This window comes from Larus michahellis, chromosome 5, assembly GCF_964199755.1.
Source record: "Larus michahellis chromosome 5, bLarMic1.1, whole genome shotgun sequence".
NCBI lineage: Eukaryota > Metazoa > Chordata > Aves > Charadriiformes > Laridae > Larus > Larus michahellis.
The window spans coordinates 55,423,078-55,444,251 of NC_133900.1; the positions used below are offsets into that span (position 1 = coordinate 55,423,078).

A 21,174-nucleotide genomic window follows, 5' to 3' on the forward strand; every position below is an offset into this window, starting at 1 on the left:
GAACTGTAAATCTAGAAGATTTACAAAAAATGAGGCTTAGCTCTATTAAAACATAAGAAAAAACATGGGTGGTAGTGACAGACAGGGACAAAAATTAAATTAAATACTTCATAAAGTGAATAACTATACCGACTGCTGTAATGCCGGGACAAAAAAGGATGCTGTAGACGTTCACAATCAGTAATGCCCTTCATACACGATCTGAACATCACATGCGAGACAAGATCACTCTCCAGACAGTTGTTATTTAACTCGTGCCAGAAGATGATAATTTCATTGCAAAGCAAGCTATGATTCTTGGATTCCTTCCAAGAATTTCAAAGAGAGAAGAAAAAAGGGCAGAAAATACACACCTACAGAGGACCATTAAACATTTTTTTATTTTTATTTTTTACTCAAAAAGTTCTCAGGTGCACGCCGATAGCGGTAACAGCAGAACAGAACCCTTCTGAACCGCCTCTCCCCCGCGAACCACAGCACACACCCGCCGGCATCTCAGCCGAGAAGGGGATACCCAGGTGCCGGCACAGCCGCCTCCGCGCTGCGGTGCCCGCCGGCCGGTCCGCAGCCCGTCCGTGGGCTTTCCGGTGCCGGCGTGAGCCCCGAGCCCGCTGTCCCCCCCACCCCGGGGCCGTGCTCCCGCCAGGTCCACCCAGCACCAGGGCACAGGCTCTGCTTTGTCATCTCCCCCCCGCCGCGGGCCGGCCGCTCCGCGCACGCCGCTCCACGGCGTTCGCCCGTTCCGCCGCCGCGCACATCCCCGGTCCCTCCCGCCTCCCCCCCGCCGAACCGCGTCCGGCGGGACCCCTCCGACAACGAGCGGACCGACAGCCCCCCGCCCCGACCCCGGCTCCGCGCCGACCTCACGGCCCCCTCCGCGGCGGCGGCGGCTGCCGCCTGAGGCACCGGCGCCAAACGACCCGCGGACGGTGGCGCCGCGGCTGAGCCCCCGCCGCCGCCGCGTCCCCCCCGCCCGCCCCTCAACTTCTCGGCGGCGGGGTGAGGGCGACCCCGGCGGGAGGGGAGCCGAGCCGAGATGCCCGCGGGGCAGCGGCGGCCGCCCGGCGCCGGCAGCTCCTCGCAACTTACCTTGGGTTTGTAGAGCCACTTTCGGAACCTGTTCATCATCACCGCGCCCGCTGCCGCCACCCCGCCGCCGCCTGACGCTGCCACGGGGGCTACCGGCTGCCCGCCCGCGCCGCTCGGGGGACCGGGGCGAGCCCTGCCCCTCGCCGGGAGGCTCCGCCGGGTCGCCGCCGCCGCTCCTCCTCCGCCGTCTCCTCCTCCTCAGGGCAGAGGCCGCCGGGCGCTGCGGAGCGTGCACTGCCCTCAGCGCAGGGACCGGGCGCCACGCCGCGCTGACAGACCCCAAAACATCGCGCGGCCGGCAGCGGCGTTCCCCTCGCGCCACCAGGCGCATGCGCAGGGGCAGGCCCACCTCCTCCCGCCCCGCTGGCAGCCGCCGCCAACCGGGTGGCGGCCGGGGACGGTCCCCCCGCCCCCTCGGTCTCCCTTCGCGGCGGGCTCGCTCCGCCCACTCGGCCGCTTATTTGCGTAAGACGGGGAGGGGGCGGAGGGACTACGCGCCCCGGCATGCCACGCCACGCAGCCACCGCCCGCGGAGCAAAGCACGGCGGCGCAGTGGATGCCGGGACTTGTAGTCTTCTCCGCCGGCAACGCTTGCGCGCGCCCCCTTCAAGACAGCAAGCCCCTGCTTGTGGCAGCCAGCCCCGCCCCAGTGCCCGGTAATAGGATGACTGACTTCTAGCTACCCCTGAGCACAAAAATCCAGGAGGGGGCGGAACGGGTAGCTTGGCAACGGAGGCAAACAATCGCCGCCATCTTTTTTTCCCGGCCGGGTAGTTCTTTCTCCCTCTGTCGGGTCGTTCCGCAACACGAAGGCGGGCGCGCGGCAGAACTACAGCTCCCAGCAGCCCCCGCGCCCCTTAGCAACGGCGTCGGGCCGGTCCGGTGAGCGCAGCGGGGTCTCTGCCACTGGAGGGTCCCGCCGCGCTGAGAGAGGGGCGGCGGGCTCCGGCAGGGACGCAGGCGGCCTCCCGGGCTGTCGGGGGCAGCCAGGTACGGGACCGGGTGGCGGCCGGGCTGTCGGGGGCAGCCAGGTACGGGACAGGGCAGCGGCCGAGCTGAGGGGCCGCCCGTGGGGGCGGGGGCCGCTGCGCGCTCGCGCCGTTACCTCGGGGGAGCTGCACCCCGGCGGGCTCACCGGCCTCAGTGGGCAGCAAGGTGGCTGTAGCCGTGTGTGACACTTTGGAAAACAAAAACGGGTAAAATGCTTGATGAGGGTGGCACGCAGAAAGCGTCTGTTGCCCTGGGCAGCCTTATAACTACTTCACTCGTTTATTAGGTCTCTACAAATACAGTAGAAAAGATCAGTGGGGCCTATGTTATAGTGTAGACAGGATTGCTAGGCTCTGCTCCCAGAGTTTTCAATAACGGTTGTGATTTTGGGCAACTAGCCAGCCTCGTTGTCCTTTAGCTTACCTATCTGGTAAGTGTAATGCAACTTGCTTGCAAAAGGCGGTGTACAGTGAATATTTAATTGTAAAGTTCCGCAAGATATTTCCACCCAAAAAAAAAAAAAGAATACTGTGTCAAAGAAAGTATTTGTAGTAGGTATGCAAAACATTGAAATACATGCAAATTAAAAATTAATGTGAGATCCAGGCTATAGCTGCTCAGGGTGAATGTTTTCCATCTGACGTTTTGCTGCCATAAGAGAAGAATCTGCTGAAAAGAGGACCTGTGCCCAGAACTGCTCTCTGCTGCACTCAGGTGACAGTCAGTGATGCAGAAAAGTCCAGAGTAAATGAGAATGGCAGGATGTAAAGAGTAAATGAGAACGGGAGGATGTAACCGTTGGGACAATTGTACTCTGTTTTCAGTGGCTCCTTTTCTAGCACACAGCTGAGAGAAACACCTATTCGATTTTGAGCAGTAGCTACTTGACCTGACAGAATTTTGCAGGGAGGCTTAGTTCAGCCCTCTCTTTAAGAAGGACGGCTTTCATCAGAGGAAATGCAATCACAGTCTTTCTAGGCCAGGAACATAGGAGCCAGTGTAAAACCTGAAGGAATCTTTTAGGTCATTGAAACTAGTCGCCACAGTTGTGGCCAGTCTTATCCTATGTAATTGCTTTCAAAATATCTCCAGGCTCCATTGTAAAATAAGGCTAAGTCAGGTTCTTCCCTCCTTTAACTGAAATTCTACATCTGATAATGGAAGAACATTTCTACCATTTTGTACACAGTACATATCATTTTTATACATAGCAATTAGAATATTCTCCTAAATGGTTGAGTGGAACTAAGGGTGCATGTGATAATACAAAGCATTTTTTTCCTGATGTGTATGTTTTGAAACATTGATGATAATAATATCAGTTTGTTTAAATACAATCACGAGTGAAGTTTTTTCTATTAAGAACACCTGTATGTCCAGAGTTCTCAAGGTGTTACTGTATGTCTTAGTTTTCATATTCCAGTTTTTGGTCTTAATGATTGTTATTTGGAGGGGAGGGGTGAATATCAGCATGTACAGAGCATGAGAGCTCAAACTCATATCTACTATGCCAGAAGAAAAGCTATTTGTCACTGGGAGAGCTGTTGGAGCCTGAATTATGATTCAGCCCGAATTAGTACAGAGGTATTTCTCTCTCCCTTATCCAAAATCCCTTGTGAGTGTAAGAACCTTGGCAGGTACAGAGAAACAGATCATGTTTCTCAGAGGAATGGAGAAATGGTGATTCCTCCTGTGACAGAGAGACAGTAGCACCTCTTTTTTTATTTGCCATCCCTTGTCGTGATCTGATCCAGCCCTGTTTTTCTGGATTTCTTTTTCCAACTGGACATTCTGTCTTGATCATACCAGGTAACTAAATGCCTATATTGAGCATAATCACAGACAAACTATTTTTTTTTTCAGTGGTTTGAGATTAGTAATTAAAAGTGCTGATTAGGCAGTTATTATAGAGTATGATAGTGCTGAAAGGCAGGGTACAAAAACACTATATGTGGAAATGTTATTATATCCTTTTAAAACAAGAAATGAATTATTTTTACCACAGTAGGAATGAATCACCTTGATCAAAGAATCACCAAGATTCTTTTCTAACATCAGAATATGATGATATATAAAGTACAGGAATGATTTTCAAACATATATTTTTATTTTCACTGTGGAAAATTACTTCTGTGCTCATTTTTTCCCATTGCTAAACCAGATTAATGACTTTCATCCTTGATCATTACTATCATTGGTCTTTCACACACAACAACATGTGCATGCGTATAAACAAATGAATTATAGTTCTTGTCATGTGAATATTAAAATCGAGGAAGCCAGTTCTCCAAACTCTCATGCATATGACATCATTTGAGATAGATATAATCCAGTCATTTCACAAACAAAGCATCAAGCATAAAAAGCACCCAACTGCTGTGCCTTCAAAAACCTTGACAGTGGTTTAGACTACTGATGTGTTGTGATCACTGCCCAGCTGCTGACCAACACTGTCTCATTGCTTCCTTGTAATTCCTCTCTGTTCCTATTCTTTTGTTATTTTGGAAAAACAGGTTGTTAATAGCAACATGTGATAAGATTTAAGACTAAAATTTTGCTTTCAGTTGCATCTCACTGGGAAAAGTGATGTATTAAATAGGACCTGTATAGCGCACATGCAAAAATTCATGCTTTTCTCTAGTATTATCTTTAATTATATTTCATCAAATAACCTGATACAGAAACCATTTCAGGTATCATTCTAAGGATCTTTTGAGACATTTGCAGAATACGAAATATGTAATTATGTCTTCTATTTTATTGATGTTTGTACTGTATTCTCGTTTCTCCTGTTAGCTGTTCTGAGTAACTGTGATTTTGAGAGCTTGACCTAAATGTTCTCTTCTACATTACTGCAGTATATCTTCTCTATGAGCCTATCAACATACATTATGCTACAACTGAAGGAGGCATGAAAAATTAATGATTTACTATATTTATAGGATTCTCCATGGTGAAGATGGTCAGCCATGGAAAACATATTGCAATAATAGTACAACAGCTTAACAAATTTAACCCTGAAGATCAGAGCGTGGAGGATTTCTTGAATGAATCAGCTAAGATGTTGCAGGTATATTACGTTTCCGTTTGTCTTACATAGCTTGCTGTGTTTTACTATGTGATTTAAAATATAGAGATATCTGTTTTCTAACATGTTGTCGTAACTTTCATAGATTTTTCTTATAGTGACATTTTTCATCCATGACAAAAGTCCAAATTTCTTATGGTTATCAACAGAAAACAAGGAAGTAATGATCAGACGTGTTAACTGTTTGGGTAGCAATAAAAGACGGGGAAAGCAACAACTTCCTAAAATGGATTTGACAATGATAGGAAAAGCGTCTCTTCCTCTTCTGACTAAGCTGTTTTGTAGCTTCCTATCTCCTTTTCTTCTTCCAAATGGAAGTTTCTGTCAGCAGCACCCATTTTGTATATATGAATGCAGTTCAGAAGCTGACTCACAGGATCAGGTATTCTTGCTTTGAGGACATAAGTGACCATCAGAACAGTGGGACAGAAGGCAAGTGACAGTAAATCAGCTACCTGATCTTAATCTAATACTGCAAGTAACCAGACCAAGATTTGCCAATACGTAGCTATACTGGCTGAAGCAGTTCCTATCCTTTCCTAATGAGGTCTGTCACCTCTTTCCATCTCTTTGTCCTCAGTGCCACCCTGACTTGTGCTGATGCAGCTACTGGATTGAATCAGCTTTAGAAAATCATTAAGGGAAGACAGTAACATTGTTTAGACTGCTATTGTCTGTGCATGCCATGTATTATCAAACTACATAGTCAGAGCCCTGATTCCACGCTGCTCTGTAGCTCAAGTGCTCATTTCCACTTCTGACAATAAGGTCTAAAACACTGCTAATTCCAGTTAGATGGTCATTTACATTGATTTTGCATAGATACAAATGACTACAAGAATATAAAACTATGGAGGTGTGATATGAAAATCAGAGGCTGAGGCAGTGGATCTTTGGTGCTTGCTTTCTTAAACAGCTTCCACTCAGGCCTGTAGTTTCTGACACAGCCCTCCTGCCCTGTAGTACTGGCATAACTGTTTGTGCATTTGTATGCTGAATTACATCAGGGAACTGATCCAGTTTCAAATTAATCACTTTTCACTGGGCAGAGAGCAGGTAAATTCAGCTGCCACTGCTGCCAAAATAAATACTTGTAAAAATTAATATTCAGATCATTGTTCTTCTCAGCCCAGGAAAGATGATACAAAGACAAAAGAAGCAGTAAGTCCGTTAGAGAAACATGTATCTTAAGGCTCATAATAAACCCTTTCAAAAGAGAAAGAACAAGGAGGATAGTTGATGCCAAAGATAAGGCAGAATTTTTTTTCTGGGATAGTTTCAGTTCACTTACTACATAACATTTTTGCTGTGAATTTATCCAAAGAAGTAAAAAGTAAGATCTATGTTTATATAAAATTCATCTTTGTTTCACTACCAAATGGATGATTATAAATTTGTCATGGAAAATTCACTTCACTTATTTCTTTCCTATTTCACAATAGGCATATGATCCTAAAAATATTGTAGCATTTTTGTATACATGATTTTTAGGCTTGGCCACTAACCAATTAGACAATATTAACTGACCCATGCAGAAACTCACTCCAGTTTTTATCCTGATTAACACCAGCACTTTAAATCACAGACTAGATTCAAGCCTGTATGTCTTGTGCTAGCAGCATGACAAATAGTAAACTTAGTGTTGTGTGCTACTGACCAGCCAAAAATCAGGAGGGTTAGATTCCAAGAGCACAAATCTAGATAATAGCAAACACAGCTCTCTCTATATTTATTTACTTACTTAGGCATGCAGTGTATCAGACTTGACTTTTCTACAAGTTACTATCTTCTATTCTATTAGACTTTTCTAACTGGTTAATTGGTTTTCCGTCCCAGAAAAGAACAATCAGATTCCCGTTATTATCAACACTCTATATGTTTCATTCATATTATATATCTTTATTGTATTTGGATGTTTTTATGTCTTTATGTCCTTCTAATATGATACCTGAGGTGTCTTGTTTAGTTCTTGATAACCTATTGATGACCTACATAAAATATGCTTGTTAGCCTATTGCCCAGCTGTTTGTGAAACCAACAATATTTGGGCTAGGTTATTTCTCTCAAAATAAAAAGACAGCATGCACAGGTCATTTCAAAATATGTTCAAGGGAGTTCAGCACCCCAGTAGCGTCTCTTCCAGGCTACAGAATCCACTATGGCTGCCAGTGTTGTCAAGTGCCAGATCCTAGAGATAAGTACCTCTGACAGCCACACATTCTCACCTGAACTGCAAGGATCAGAGAGCAAAGGACATTTTGCAGAGCAAAAATCTCTGTCAGAATGAAGTATGTTTCGAAAAGCAATATAAATGCTTGTAGGAGCTGATTGAAAGTAAATAAAATTACTTGTTTGGAAATCTAATAAATTAAACGAAGAGATGAGCATCCTTGGCTGATCAGAAATGGGGGATGACATCAGTAAAAAATAAGAGATAACAGGTAGAATGGAACTGAATTGTGAAACATCTTGTTAGTGAAGACAGGCAGCTTTCGTTTTATGTGCTAGAATCAACTGTGATGGAGTAAGTGGGTCAAAACAATGGACTAACAGAACAATCTTAACAATAGCATTCCAGATAGTTGATTTGCTAGAGAAAGATTGGGTTACTTAAACCCAAGAAAGAGATGTTTATTACAATAAAATAGAAAATGTTGAGACAGTACCTTAGATTTTTAGCTATGAAGCGGTAAGTAAATACTACTTGAAACCAACTGTTCAAAAAGAGTGAAGAAGATGTGCACACTGACTGGTTATGATATCCTGGAGAGCAGTCTGCGTGAAAAATGACCTCTGAAGTTCTGGGCTTGACTGACAGGCAGGGTGGCAATAGTACCAATAATTGAGGAAAGAAGTAGCAAGAGAGTGCTGAAGTTTTGTTTTAGCATTGTTGAAATTAAGCTGACAACAACAAGAAGGAAATGTCACAGAGAGAGACCAGCAATTCAGACTGTAGTTTAGGGTTCTTATTTGTGTACATGATAAATGTGAATATGTTATGAAAGGAAGTTGGATTTAGTCCTAAGGGAGTGAGTCTGGAAGGCACAATCTGTCTTGATCAAAATATCCCTGTCAACATCTACCAGGGGCATAAGACCATTCTTGTGGGAATCCTTGCAAATTAAAGCAGTAAAAATGGCTGGCAAAGTGAGACACAGGAAAAGAAGTGAAAGCGGGCAAGCAAATATATGTTAAAATGAAGGACTTTACAATATGAATGTATAAAAAAAGAGAGGCATAAAATCCAAAGGGTCAAAGCTGTAGGGTAAAATATACCAGCCACTGGGAATAACTTGCTTTGCAAACAAAAGCAAAAAGTAACTGGTAGATTTCCATTTTAGATCTTTTACTAAGTATAGAATTGGTCTTTGTTGAATATTCTGATCAAAATCCAACACAGCATTTCCATTGGTTTCACTATGCTGCTGCAAAGGTCAATCTCAATCTCTAGATGCTCCAATTTTACTGACATGTGAGGTTGGATAAATAATTAAAACAAACCCCAAAATACTTGTGTGAAATAATAATAGTATATTTTGCGCTTTCATAAATACTGTGTAGAAATTTTACATTTTTGGCAGTTCACAATGGTTGGGAAATGGCTGTACTGTAGAGTTTTGGAATAATCTGCTAGCCAAATATTGGACAGATGCAACAGAAAGATAAACTGAGTTCTGTTCTAAGCTCCATCATCTTTCTATCCCATTTTACTCATCCTCAAATTTACTTGCCCAGGTCTCTTCATTTAACCTGTTCAAGTTGTTGATTCCAGTGTCCAGCAAGTCCTGCTTGCCTCTTTGGTTTTGTCTGCTCACCTCAAAACTCTTGCACGTTTGATTCCAGTCTCTACTGTACCTAAATAGAATCAGCAATATCTCTCGCTTTTCAAACTGAAGACAACAAGAGGCAGGTGTCACAGAGAAGATAAGTGAGACAGACTCTCTTCTGTCAGTATGAGCTCCCAGACGAACCCAGCATGGCTTGTCCCAGTCTCATCCTGTATTGTAGCAAAAGCTCTGCTTGCCCTGGGCCGGGTATGGTAAGGGAACACAGAATCTTCAGGGAAGCTTACTGCTACAGTATAAATTCACACAAAATACATACAAATGGATATTTTTCACTTGGCAAAATGTGCATGGATTTTCATAAGAAAACAAAAAGGCCAAATTTGTAAGGCACCGCTTGACCTCTGTGTGCCACTTTGAAAAGACATCCCTAGCTGTTTCCTTGCATTAGATTTGGAACTACTTAATATTTCCAAATAAGTAGTTAACAAAAACGAAAATCTGACAACTTTCTATCAAGTATCAGTTCCTTGTATCAGACTATGTGAACCACTGTCATCTTGTTCCTCTTGAATAGCATGGAGGGGTATCCATTAACTTCAACAGAAGCAGAAGCAACCTCTTGGTTATTATTTTTCTTTCTTAATGCATCTTTATAATTTTATTTAAATACCAGTGTTCCCATCTGAACATCTTCTACTCATTGTAGGAAAATCTTGCCTCAAGCTTCAAGATAGAAATCTGTTTGGAAAACATTCGGGTGTACAGTCTGCTTCCAAGTGTATTCCAGAGTGACAACCCAAAGTCAGAAGCATGACTCTGTACATACATTGGTTTAAATTAGATAAGTAGTTGGCCATTTTTATTTGTAGAGAAATTACGGCATTAGATACCTCTATTAAGAGTTATGTTTTTCTAGCTGTATGTGGGATTTAGCTTCACACAGTTCATTCACAGTAACAGCGGCCACACATCTAATCCCCGTGTACTGCTTTGAAAAAGCACCCATCTTTCCCTGCATTTTTGTAATTGAGGTAGATCAAGCAGATAATGTATCCAATAAGCCTTGGGATACATTTTTCTTTTTCACTTATTCTACTTTGCAACCACTCAGTATTTCAAGATACGAATAGGGAATCGGAGAATTAGTACTAAAGGAATAGAAAGTGAATTTAAAGAGCAGAGGCAAACCATTACTTTGACACTAGTTCGGGTCCATCAGAACAACTATATGTATAAAGATATAATCTTTTTTTGGTGTGGTGGAAATGTATAAATAAATTGCTGGAGTGTCAGGTAGTTAATAGTGTTTAAAACCAAGGTGTCAAGAGCGAATATAATCTTTACGAGGCCACTCAGGAAGCAAGAGAGAAAGACAGGTTCCAGTCTCAGTTCCTGTCTTCCAACTATTAGTTCACACTTCTATATACAAGTGGAGTTAGAGAAACTCACTGTTTATTAGCCTTCTGTTTTTAGAGAAATGCAAATGAAATAGGGTAAGGATTTTCTATTCTTGAGTAGTGGGAGATAATTAACATGTTTTCCTCTGATTAGAATGTTATGATCAAAATTAGTCTAGAGGTGATTCTGTGTTAAACTCCATACATTTTATTTCTGCGACATGTGAATTTTACATCATAAAAAGAATTTCTATTTGTTGTTCTCAGTGGATGATGAGACTTGATTTTCTTCCAGGAGGAAAACTACACTTTGATTTGTAATTCAGTTATTTTCAATCTTCATGTTTATTGTATTGTAAGTTATGATGTTTATAATGTTATATTGGACTTGTTTTTCACTGCAAATATTTTCAGTAAGAATACAGGTTCATAATATGATGGGTGATTCCTAGTTGCAACAAACAAGCCTTCACCTTCAATCATGAAGAATCGTATTATGCGCCACAAACCTCCTAAAAACAAATAATAAGTGCAAATAAATGCTTTTGCTTCAATGTTGTGACCTTTTTGCTATTAAAACAGAATTCAATTTGAATTATCCTCAATAGCTCATCAACTTAAAATAATTCTTTAAGTCTATCTCAGTTCTTTACATTCTTAGTATTCACATTCAAATTTACATCTCTGTTTCTGCTGTTCTTCATTTGAATGCCCAGACTACTTATTTATCTTCATAAATGCTTTTTAATACTCCTTTCATCAGACTAATGCCCTTCAGACAATACCTTCATTCTTGTGTACTAAACCCCCTTCTTTTTGTTAAGTATTCTTCAATTAAATCTATCAAAAATTATCTGTATCCAGAATGATCCTTCATCCAGTGTATATTGTACATAAGGATATCGTTTCATCAGGCCATTTATAGAAATGGACCACATCTGTTCATTTTGAAAAAAAGATTACGAACTGAGGCATCCCAGGCAATTTTTCTTCTTGCGATTGTTAGAATCAAGCTTTTGCTATGATAACAAGAGACAGATTTTAACACAGAAGTTACCAAGCAGTGTTTGTGCCTTTCTCTGTGCAAATAACTCACTTGTATTTTCAGTGGAATTATTTGCTTCAATTAGAGTTGCAGGATCAGACCCATCATATTGACCTTTATAAATCCCATCTACAGAAAAGTTTACTTCTGTAAAATCAGAACTGCCACCCCAAATTCACTGTTTTACTCCTTTATCCCTCTCATGTTGATAGCAAGATGAACCTGTTTATGAGCTTTCCATTTTGCAAGAACATGGTGTAATTTGGCATAAGTCTTCATAGTTCTCATTTGTATTGGTTCAGCTGTGTCTCACACATGCCCACTCAACTGTGAGTAAAATTCCCAAATGTCAAAAGTCATAGATTTGGTTTTAAATGTGAAAATAATGTAATCCAAGATTATTTTGATATATGCGGTGAAAAAAATCCTACTAAATCATACAAGTCTAATATGTATTATTAGTTACTGGCAAAAATGTAGATTAGGGTCTTTCTAAGGAAAGGATGGAATCTGATTTTTCTGCAATGTCCTGCACGTGATTTAATATTAAGTACAATGGAAAATAACGTTAACTGTACTTCTTCAAGATGCTCAGTATTATTGCATGAAGGTGAAAATACTAGCTCATGACTGCAACATAGACTGTTAGTAGTAGAAACAGGACTGTTTCCTACTTATAACCTAGGATCCCAAGGGTTTTTTCCCCCCATTGAAATTACTGGAAGTATTTTCACTGACTTCAGAGGGAAAGAGGATTGGGTTCTGGTGACTGATTCAAAACCCAGTGAAGTCAACAGGAATATTTTCTTTCATTTCCACAGCATTTTGATTAGACCCTTGGAGAGGACTAGCACAGATATTTGAAGCACTATAAATTAATCAGACTGCATCTGCAAAATGTGCATATTCTCCCTAAAAGTAGACATGTTCAGTACATACTATTACTCAGTTGTCTCAGGAGGTGAAAGCTATTTTATCTTTTCATTAAATATTATCTTATTTCTACAATGTTTGTTTCACCTTAAACTAAATCCTTATCCTGAGAAGTCTCGAACACGGCATGGCTGATGTTCTTTTCCTTCTCTCCAGAACCAAGAGCTTTTCTTTCTCTTCTTACCCATCCTTTTCTGATCTCTCTGGCCCTTAAACAGGTCCCACTGTAACCATCCTTATTACCATATACCCATGGTGGCAAAGCTTGCTTTTTGCAGATACTTCTCCATTTAATTCATGCCATTTCTTGTACTAACACATGTTGAAAGTTGTTTGTGTACTAAGTCCTATGCTTAAGCTTTCTTACACAGTCTCTTCTCTCCTTGAAGAAATTTGACTGGCTCCCAGCTAGAGATAAGTGTCAGCGAGCAAGGAAAATATGTCCATGGAAACAGGCTAAGGGCATTAAGAATTTCTCAAGATGGGGAGATAACGCCAACAAGCACATATTCAGACAAGAGTCACATTTTTTTTTTCACAGGATCATTCAGGATAATTTCAGACAGGATCATTCTTTTACAACTTAAATATTTGGGAATCATAAAAAGCCAAAATTCAATGCCATAGAGAGAATAGTTTCAGATATTTGTATTGGAATGACATAGTGAACACATATAGCTGTATTTTACTTATATCTAATGTAACCATTGGTCAACACAGTAATATATGGGCTTCCAAACATTAAAAATATACGACCATCCAGTATTCATCTACCATATACTTACTATGCTTTACACAACAAAACAACAAAATCATAAGCTGTAACATTAGAGAAAGAGAGATTGTTTCCTGAGCATAGAATAGGCATATTGTTCAAGATCTGTTCTATCTTCTGATAAGTTTCAATATTCAGTGCAACAAAAGATGATAGCCGTATGTGTCATTTTCACCTGTAAATTATCTGGCCTTCCTCATGCGGAATGACTCACATAACTTACTTGCAAACATAGCTAACTGCTAGTTGTTTCAGAGAAAGACATGAGGTAAAGTATACTTGAAAAGGTAGGAATATGGTCTCACAAACAAAGGCTCACAAATTTGCATTTATTAATTCTTTTCTTGTTGCCACCAATGACTTAGTGTGTTGCCTGGGGAAAATCTCTTATCTGCTCCATACCTTAGCTCCTGCATTTGCAAAATAGTATTAGCCAAGAGGAATCTCATTAGATGCAATTAATGTTAGTAAAGTGTTTTGAGAACCTAATACAAAAGGTGCTACAAATGTACAATATATCATCATATTGTACTGTTTCAGGATCATCTGACCCACTTCTGAAATATATCCCACTGACATAAAATGCAACATAAAGCCACACAGAAAGAATGCACTTAGGAATTAGTGCTAGAAGTGACACCTACCCAACATACTATGTTCCCAAAGCAATTATGTTTTCAGATATACAGATAAACTGTAAATATCCTTGATGAAATTTGTTCAGGACACAATGCACTTTCTATGCAGAGAGTATCCTAACTGTTTTAAAGCATTGGCTTGGTTTTTGATTCACTAGATTATCAGCGGGGCTTAACAAACAACTGGCTCACCTCTGAGATTTCTTGTCCAAGTACTGATCCTGCCCAGTCTTGTTTAGTTTATTATGAGTTCTGATGAGATCACTTCCTCAGATGACACAGCTGCAGGCCGCTTAGCTATTCTCAATTTTTATATGTAGAAACAGAACACTTACTACCATTTGTAATTGAAAGGAGGTTCAATTCATAATATTTCATGAGAAGACAAACACAACCTGTTGTTTTTTCTTTCTCTAGAGCCCTGATTAAGAATGTAGGTGATATCCTACTTACTCACACTCAGTCTCTAGTGCTGCCCAGCAGACTTTGTGAAGCTTCCATGTCTCTGTGTAATGATTAGTTTGGTTGCACTCTTTCTTCTTACCAAATATATCTGTGTCACAGAATGTATTCACAGTCATATCTAATTAGTTCAGTTATAGAAAGAAAGCTCTTCTATCATTATAACTATTATCAGCCTTAAGGACCTAAAACCCACAAATTGAGCTTGATTCTGTTTCTTTATGTGCATCATTAGTAATATTGTCTATTACAGTTCTGCTAGAGTAGTAGGATGTATTAGTGTAATGCAATGGCAGAAAAAGAAACTACAAGGATGTATGTAGGTGTAATTTTGCCTGCATACGTGTGTGTGTATATGCATATACAAATATATACGTATATGGAGACAATTATATGGAAGCACTATTTTTTTCTAGTGATGATGCACAAATTGGAAGAAATGAAACCTGGCTTTTGAGCAGAAGTAGGTAAAAAAGAATTATACTTACTTTGAATGACAGCCTGAGAAAATACACTTGGAATGCTTCTGCATAATTTTTTACATTTAAAAATTAGAACTGTAATTTTAAAGTTTTGCCTTGTATTTGCTCAGTCCCAAAGCCCTAGGTAGGGTCATACATCAGAAGACTCCCATAGTTCCTTCCAGCAGCCTCTAATAATACTTTTAAACTAGAAATTAATCACGTTAGGGAAATAAAGCGATCAAGATGCTAGCAGATAGTCTACTAGGTAAGGTGAACATCTGATCTGATATATTATTGCAGTTCAATTGTGCCCACATCTCAGAGCTGTGGGAGAGATCATATATCAGGTGTGGACTACATGTTTTCATAGGATGAACGTAGCTTTTTTATTGGTTTCTTGGCTAACCTCCTTAAGTGAAAGAATCCTTATTGTTCGTCATTTTGTCATAGTGTGGCCATCCTTTTTCAGTCCATGTAATAACAAACTGGTTTGGGCTCAGATTTTATTGCAATGTTTTAAAGATGGTCCACACTAGAAGTTTATCTCACAGAATAACAGATATTCCGTAGGTAATTTATTATGAGAGAAACTCTCTGTAAAGTTCAGGAGCATTCAAACTTTTTGAAGGAATTATAAGCTAGGATCCCAATAGTGTGCAGTGGGCATCTGACCCTGTTCTTTCTGTTCTCTTGTGGTATCGCGTGAACATTGTGAGTGACTGAGAGCACAGCCGGATAAGAAACACACAGTCTGCATTAACAAGAATCCTAGCACCCACAGCTTTAGTTTAAAATAGTCATATTCTCCAATATTAGGTTAGCTAAACTAATCCCTAACCTAATATTGGAGAATATGACTATTGCAGTAGCAATTAAGAGTCTTTCCCATAATCTCTGTACAGCTTCTCCCCTTGATTATGTCTCCCCAAGCAGCACATCTACAAAGAACAGGTTTCCTACTGGAAAAGCAAACTCTTACTGAAACTTTCTCATAGTGTTGAGTAAGTTAATCATTGTTTATAGCTCAGAGCTTTCAAATTTTCTTTGCATTAACTGTTGACATTCACACATCAAGGCCTTTAACTCAATGTGTATGTCAACAGATAAACTGTAAGTTTGAGTGGGGAAGGTTACATTTTACTTAACAAGGGTCATCAATTTGTTAGGACTGCCCATATTTGATAGTATTAGAAGTGTGTCAGCCCTACCAAAGGCACTGCTGTTCATTATTCATGTTTTCCAATTACTTCAAAATTATTGTACGTCTCTTTGTACACAACTAACATTTACGTTCCAGAATACATTAATCATTATTAATTTTGTATCTCTATAGACTCTTAATGTGACAGAAGAAAACTTTGTGTTGGATACACTAGCTGGATGCATAGAATATAAATCCTTGTTGGATGTAGTAGTCAATGCTTTTTTTGTTCGGGATGGGAAATACTGCCTGATTGCTGAGCGTAATCTCTATATAGGTAAGTTTTCTTTAAAACACCAAATATGTTTAAACAACATTTTTAAAAATATTATTTTACTAATGTAAATCTTAATATTATATTACATTTGAAGCATTGTGCTCAGTGCAGTATGAAATACAGGACCTTTTCCAATGGCCTTATAATGTGAAGCCTAAATCCTGAAATTGTTATTTAGTCTGGATTCCCACAGTGTTAACTGGAATTTTACCTTAAGAAAATTCTGCAGAATATGCCTGCAGATTATGTAACGTGCAGATGGAAAATAGCGTCAGCGACTGGAAGAAGCATCTTGGAAGTTTAACCATCACTTTAAAAAATGTTCTTCGGTGATTTCCCTTTATTCTCTTCTATACAACCTAATACCTCTGCCATTCAGATATGAAATTGTATAACAAAGCTACGTCAGCTGAGAAACACAGCATGTCTCACAGTATGAAGATACAATTGCCTCTAACCATAGATGGTTTTTTTCATTACTTACCAACACAATGACATAAATAGACTTCTGTCTGTCTCCATGAATGAGGTAAATTATTTTCCTTTTATTAGCTACTTGGTTAGAATCAGTTACAATACAACTATATCTGGAGTATATCTATATCTATATTTGGAGTACTGCATCCAGTTCTGGGCTCCCCAGTTCAAGAGCGACAGGGAACTGCTGGAGAGGGTGCAGCAAAGGGCTACAAAGATGATTAAGGGACTGGAACACCTTTCTTATGAGGAAAGGCTGAGGGATTTGGGTCTCTTCAGTCTGGAAAAAAGACGGCTGAGGGGGGATCTTATCAACACTTATGAATACTTAAAGGGTGGGTGTCAGGAGGATGGGGCCAGGCTCCTTTCAGTGGTGCCCAGCGACAGGACAAGAGGTACTGGGCACAAACTTGAGCATAGGAAGTTCCACCTAAACATGAGGAGGAACTTCTTTACCCTGAGGGTGGCAGAGCACTGGAACAGGCTGCCCTGGTGGAGTGAGGTGGGCAGAGAGGTGGTGGAGTCTCCATCTCTGGAGACATTCAAAACCCGCCTGGACGCATTCCTGTGCAACCTGCTCTAGGTGACCCTGCTCTGGCAGGGGGGTTGGACTAGATGATCTCCAGAGGTCCCTTCCAACCCTATGATTCTATGATTCTATGATCTGATAGTGTCAGCTACTTAATCAGAGTAGTTACTACTCCCAAAGTTATTTTAGGCATTGAAAAGTACATTAAAAAGTAATTTTAAAATATTTTTATACTATGCATTTAATATACGTAAACTGAGGTTGATTTATTAAGTCCCTAAATAAGTGGGAATCGCAAATCACACAGGTTTTGGTTCTCCAAGTCAGACATGTTCTGAAGCTTTGTGAGTACTTTGAAAAGTCCAGTCAATTTAATTCAAAGTTGTTGAAAAATACAAAAAGTATATCTAAGTATATCTACATTTTATATTTTAAAAGCTATTACATTTTTATGGCAATTCTGGTTCCTTCCATCACAATATAGAAAGGTATAGGAATCTAAATAAAATAACTAATGAAAGGGAACCTAAACTGTCAAGATGAAATTAATAGTATATTGAGTTTATTCTAAGTGGTAATGCTTCATTGTCTCCGTTTCTCCAAAGCCATGTTTTTCAGTGTCTGGAGCACATGAATTATACCTTTAAGCTGAGTGTTGCTATAATTGGATTGCCAGGACTGGTCCACTCAAAAGCCTCCATTAATCATAGGCAGAGGGTAGACCCCGGAAAATTTTCCTTTATCAACAAGTTGAGAGTCTAAGGTCATTGGCTTACATTTTTTTAAGCTGCTTGTGATTCCCTTTGCCAAGCTGTATTGACACTTAAATGATCAAAGCTGCTTATAAAGGCTGTTGCTATGTGTGAGCAGATTTGAATTTAATAAAGCTTGTAGGAGATAAATGTATATTCTACTAAGACTGCTTAAATATGTTGCTATGCTAAAGCACAAGATTGAAGCCTAACAATACAGTGAGTTGGCTGCAGCACATTGGTCAGAATTTACTGATTTTATCATTACTGTTTGGTGGCAGCTAAAATACTGCAGTGCAAGTGAAGCCAAATTGATCGAAGTGAACATGGTCAAATGAAAGCTGATACAGGAGCTCATGAACTTTACAGGTCTGCAAAAATCTCACAGCACTGACTGTGCCTCTTCCTGTATTGAGCTGCATACTTGCCAGAGGAGGGTGCAAGAATCAGATTTGGATTTCCCAGAGAATTTCACAATTTAAAAACTTATTCACAATTTAAAAATTTATTCTAATTCAGTATAAAAACAAAGATTACAACACTTTCTGCAAAATGGTCACTTGCAAAAAAAAAAAACAACCAAATACTAGAAATATGATATTTTATGTTTAAAATTTTTGTTATGTATAATATTGTTATTTATAATATCGTTATTTATAATAAACTATAATCTTGGAACAGAAGAATAAGAGCTATCCATCCTCTCTGAAAACATTAAAAACAGTATGTTGAAAAATTCACTATCAAAACTGTCTCCTGTTCACTTTACATTTTCCCAGAATAAGCTTGCTTACACTGAAAATGCTGGTTACGCTAAGAGAGAGCTGTTTCCAACAATGTAATATTGTCAGAAGCTTTTCAGTCATGTCTCTCAGGAGATATCTGACTCCTATTCTCCCTGCCTTGTTGCCAGACTAACACAGAATTTCACAGATGGAATATGCGGGTATAAGCTGATACTACTACCCAAAGAAATAGGCTCATCACTGCCACTCATTCTTACTCCTATGTCATATCTTCTCTTGAGTTAAAACTTACGCTTAGCAGCCATCCAGTGAACTAATCAAGAAAGTGCTTCAGGTTAAAATTCACAATCTCTTTTAACTTGGCTGTGTGGGTGACTGTACTTGCCCAAGAGAAGAAACACTGGGAAGTAAAAGGAGGGGATGGGAACAAGCAATTAGGGGTTGACAGAGCGGCTTGTTTTAGTGGTGATGTTGGCATAATGAAATGACTCTGAAATCATGGCAAGATCTTACCTTCGGCATTACAGGAGATTTCCCAGCTTTGCAAACACGTATTTACAGGCATCAAAGGGACCCCTATGAATGATTTCAGATAGCTACAATTGTTTTACATTTTTTGTGTAAGTGGACAGATCCTCAGCTGTTAGAATTTCCATAAAATTGTGTGGATTTGCACTAGCTTGTATCTGACTCACGAAAAAGATAACTAATTTATATGAACCATAGCATAGAGTCATAATGCTAATAATGAACATATTATAACTTCGTAATACAATTTGTCATTGTCAAGCATTATATTGCCCAGTTAGATAAATAACATTGAAAACTGTTTAAAATTCAAGTACAGTCTAAATCCCAGAGTATGCTGAGTATAGGATACAGGTTTATTAGAATTTCCTGCTGCGATTTAAATTTATGTCTCTTTTGATAGTTATTTGTTATCTGGCTGCTTTTCAACTAGAAGAGCTTGGTCTTCAGCACTTCAGCAGAATTGTGAAATCTCTGGACACTGCAAAAATGCAAAAGGTAATGAAAGGACAAAATATTTTTTAAAAAAAATAATTAATGATTTCTTCATTGTGTTTGATTAATCAGGTTACTTTTCTCAACTTTCCGGATAATTTAAATTGATAAATTAGCGTTACTTTCTGTTTAAATTCAGAAACTAAATTTGCATTTTGCTATCACAACGATCTTAAGTTTCTATACTTATGCAGTGACTGTCTCATATTCAGTCAAAGATCAAGTTAAAATGTATTTTAGTCATCTCAAAAGGTAGAATAATCACATGATTTACAGTTCATGTGATTTACAGTTGTCCTTCTAATATGCATACTCACTTATGGCTTTGCTCACATTCTTTCTTAGTCAGGAGAAGTTTTTTCCGTAAGCAATTAATCTATTAATCTATTTAAACTTGCAGTTCCTGCTGATTAGTGTTCTTTTTTACCTGAATGACCCACTATCACTTTGATTATCAAGCCTATTGTCTTTCCATCATTTTTTCTCCTTCCCAAAAAAACACTTGCTCACTTGGAGTTATGTATGTACTAATTGCCCTGTTACAACAACCTACATGCAACTGACCAAACCATTGCTGACAAATAGAAAATACTACAACAAATTTCTGCCTGCATTTTCCTCTCTGGAGTCACAGATTTGGGGTTCACTCCACTACTTGTTTGCTAATTTTTATGACATTTGTAGAAATATAAATATCTTCTGCTTCTATCTTCTCTGGGTCACAACAACCCCATGCAGCTATGCAAGCCTGGGGAAGAGTAGCTGGAGACCTGCCCAGCAGAAAAGGACCTGGGGGTGTTGGTCAACCGCCAACTGAATATGAGCTGGCAGTGTGCCCAGGTGGCCAAGAAGGCCAACAGCATCCTGGCCTGTATCAGGAATAGCGTGGCCAGCAGGACCAGGGAAGTGATCTGACCCCTATACTCGGCACTGGTGAGGCCCCACCTTGAGTACTGTGTCCAGTTTTGGGCCCCTCACTACAAGAGGGACATTGAGGTGCTGGAGTATGTCCAGAGGAGAGCTACCAGGCTGTTGAGGGTTCTGAAGCACAAGCCTTATGAGGAGTGGCCAAGGGAACTGGGGTTGTTTAGCCTGGAGAAAAGGAGGCTGAGGGGAGACCTCATTGCCCTCTACAACTACCTGAAAGGAGGTTGTAGCAAGCTGGGGGTCAGTCTCTTCTCCCAAGTAACAGGCGACAGGACAAGAGGAAATGGCCTCAAGTTGCACAAGGGGAGATTTAGATTAGACATTAGGAAAAATTTTTACACTGAAAGGGTTATCAAGCATTGGAATGGGCTGCCCAGAGAAGTAGTTTAGTCACCATCCTTGGAGGTATTTAAAAGACAGGTGGACGTGGTGCTTAGCGATATGGTGTCCTGGTGGTTTTTGACAGTGTTAGGTTGATGTTTGGACTAGATGATCTGAAAGGTCCCTTCCAACCTAGGCAAATCTATGATTCTATGGTTCTTTCAAAATGGTTGAAAGTGCTGATTATCTTAA

At 40.1% G+C, this 21,174-nt stretch overlaps 2 protein-coding genes across 6 annotated transcripts in view; one reads left to right on the top strand and one right to left on the bottom strand.

Annotated features, from left to right (window-relative positions):
• The window catches only part of ZFYVE28 (zinc finger FYVE-type containing 28), a 162,581-nt gene extending 161,184 nt beyond the window's left edge, over positions 1 to 1,397 (bottom strand). For all 3 annotated transcript variants that reach the window (XM_074587398.1, XM_074587397.1, XM_074587396.1), the window contains exon 1: positions 1,090 to 1,397. In XM_074587398.1, coding sequence (XP_074443499.1) covers positions 1,090 to 1,128 — 39 coding nt within the window. In that variant the 5' untranslated portion in view covers positions 1,129 to 1,397. The remainder of the gene's footprint in view (positions 1 to 1,089) is intronic.
• Positions 1,398 to 1,776: 379 nt separating this feature from the next.
• Positions 1,777 to 21,174, top strand: part of CFAP99 (cilia and flagella associated protein 99) — a 65,656-nt gene continuing 46,258 nt past the window's right edge. For 2 of the 3 annotated variants that reach the window (XM_074589020.1, XM_074589021.1), the window contains exons 1-4: positions 1,777 to 2,079; positions 5,022 to 5,149; positions 16,003 to 16,147; positions 19,583 to 19,677. In XM_074589020.1, coding sequence (XP_074445121.1) covers positions 5,030 to 5,149; positions 16,003 to 16,147; positions 19,583 to 19,677 — 360 coding nt within the window. In that variant the 5' untranslated portion in view covers positions 1,777 to 2,079; positions 5,022 to 5,029. Of the gene's footprint in view, positions 2,121 to 5,021; positions 5,150 to 16,002; positions 16,148 to 19,582; positions 19,678 to 21,174 lie in introns of all 3 variants that reach the window. The other variant, XM_074589022.1, reaches the window with a different exon arrangement.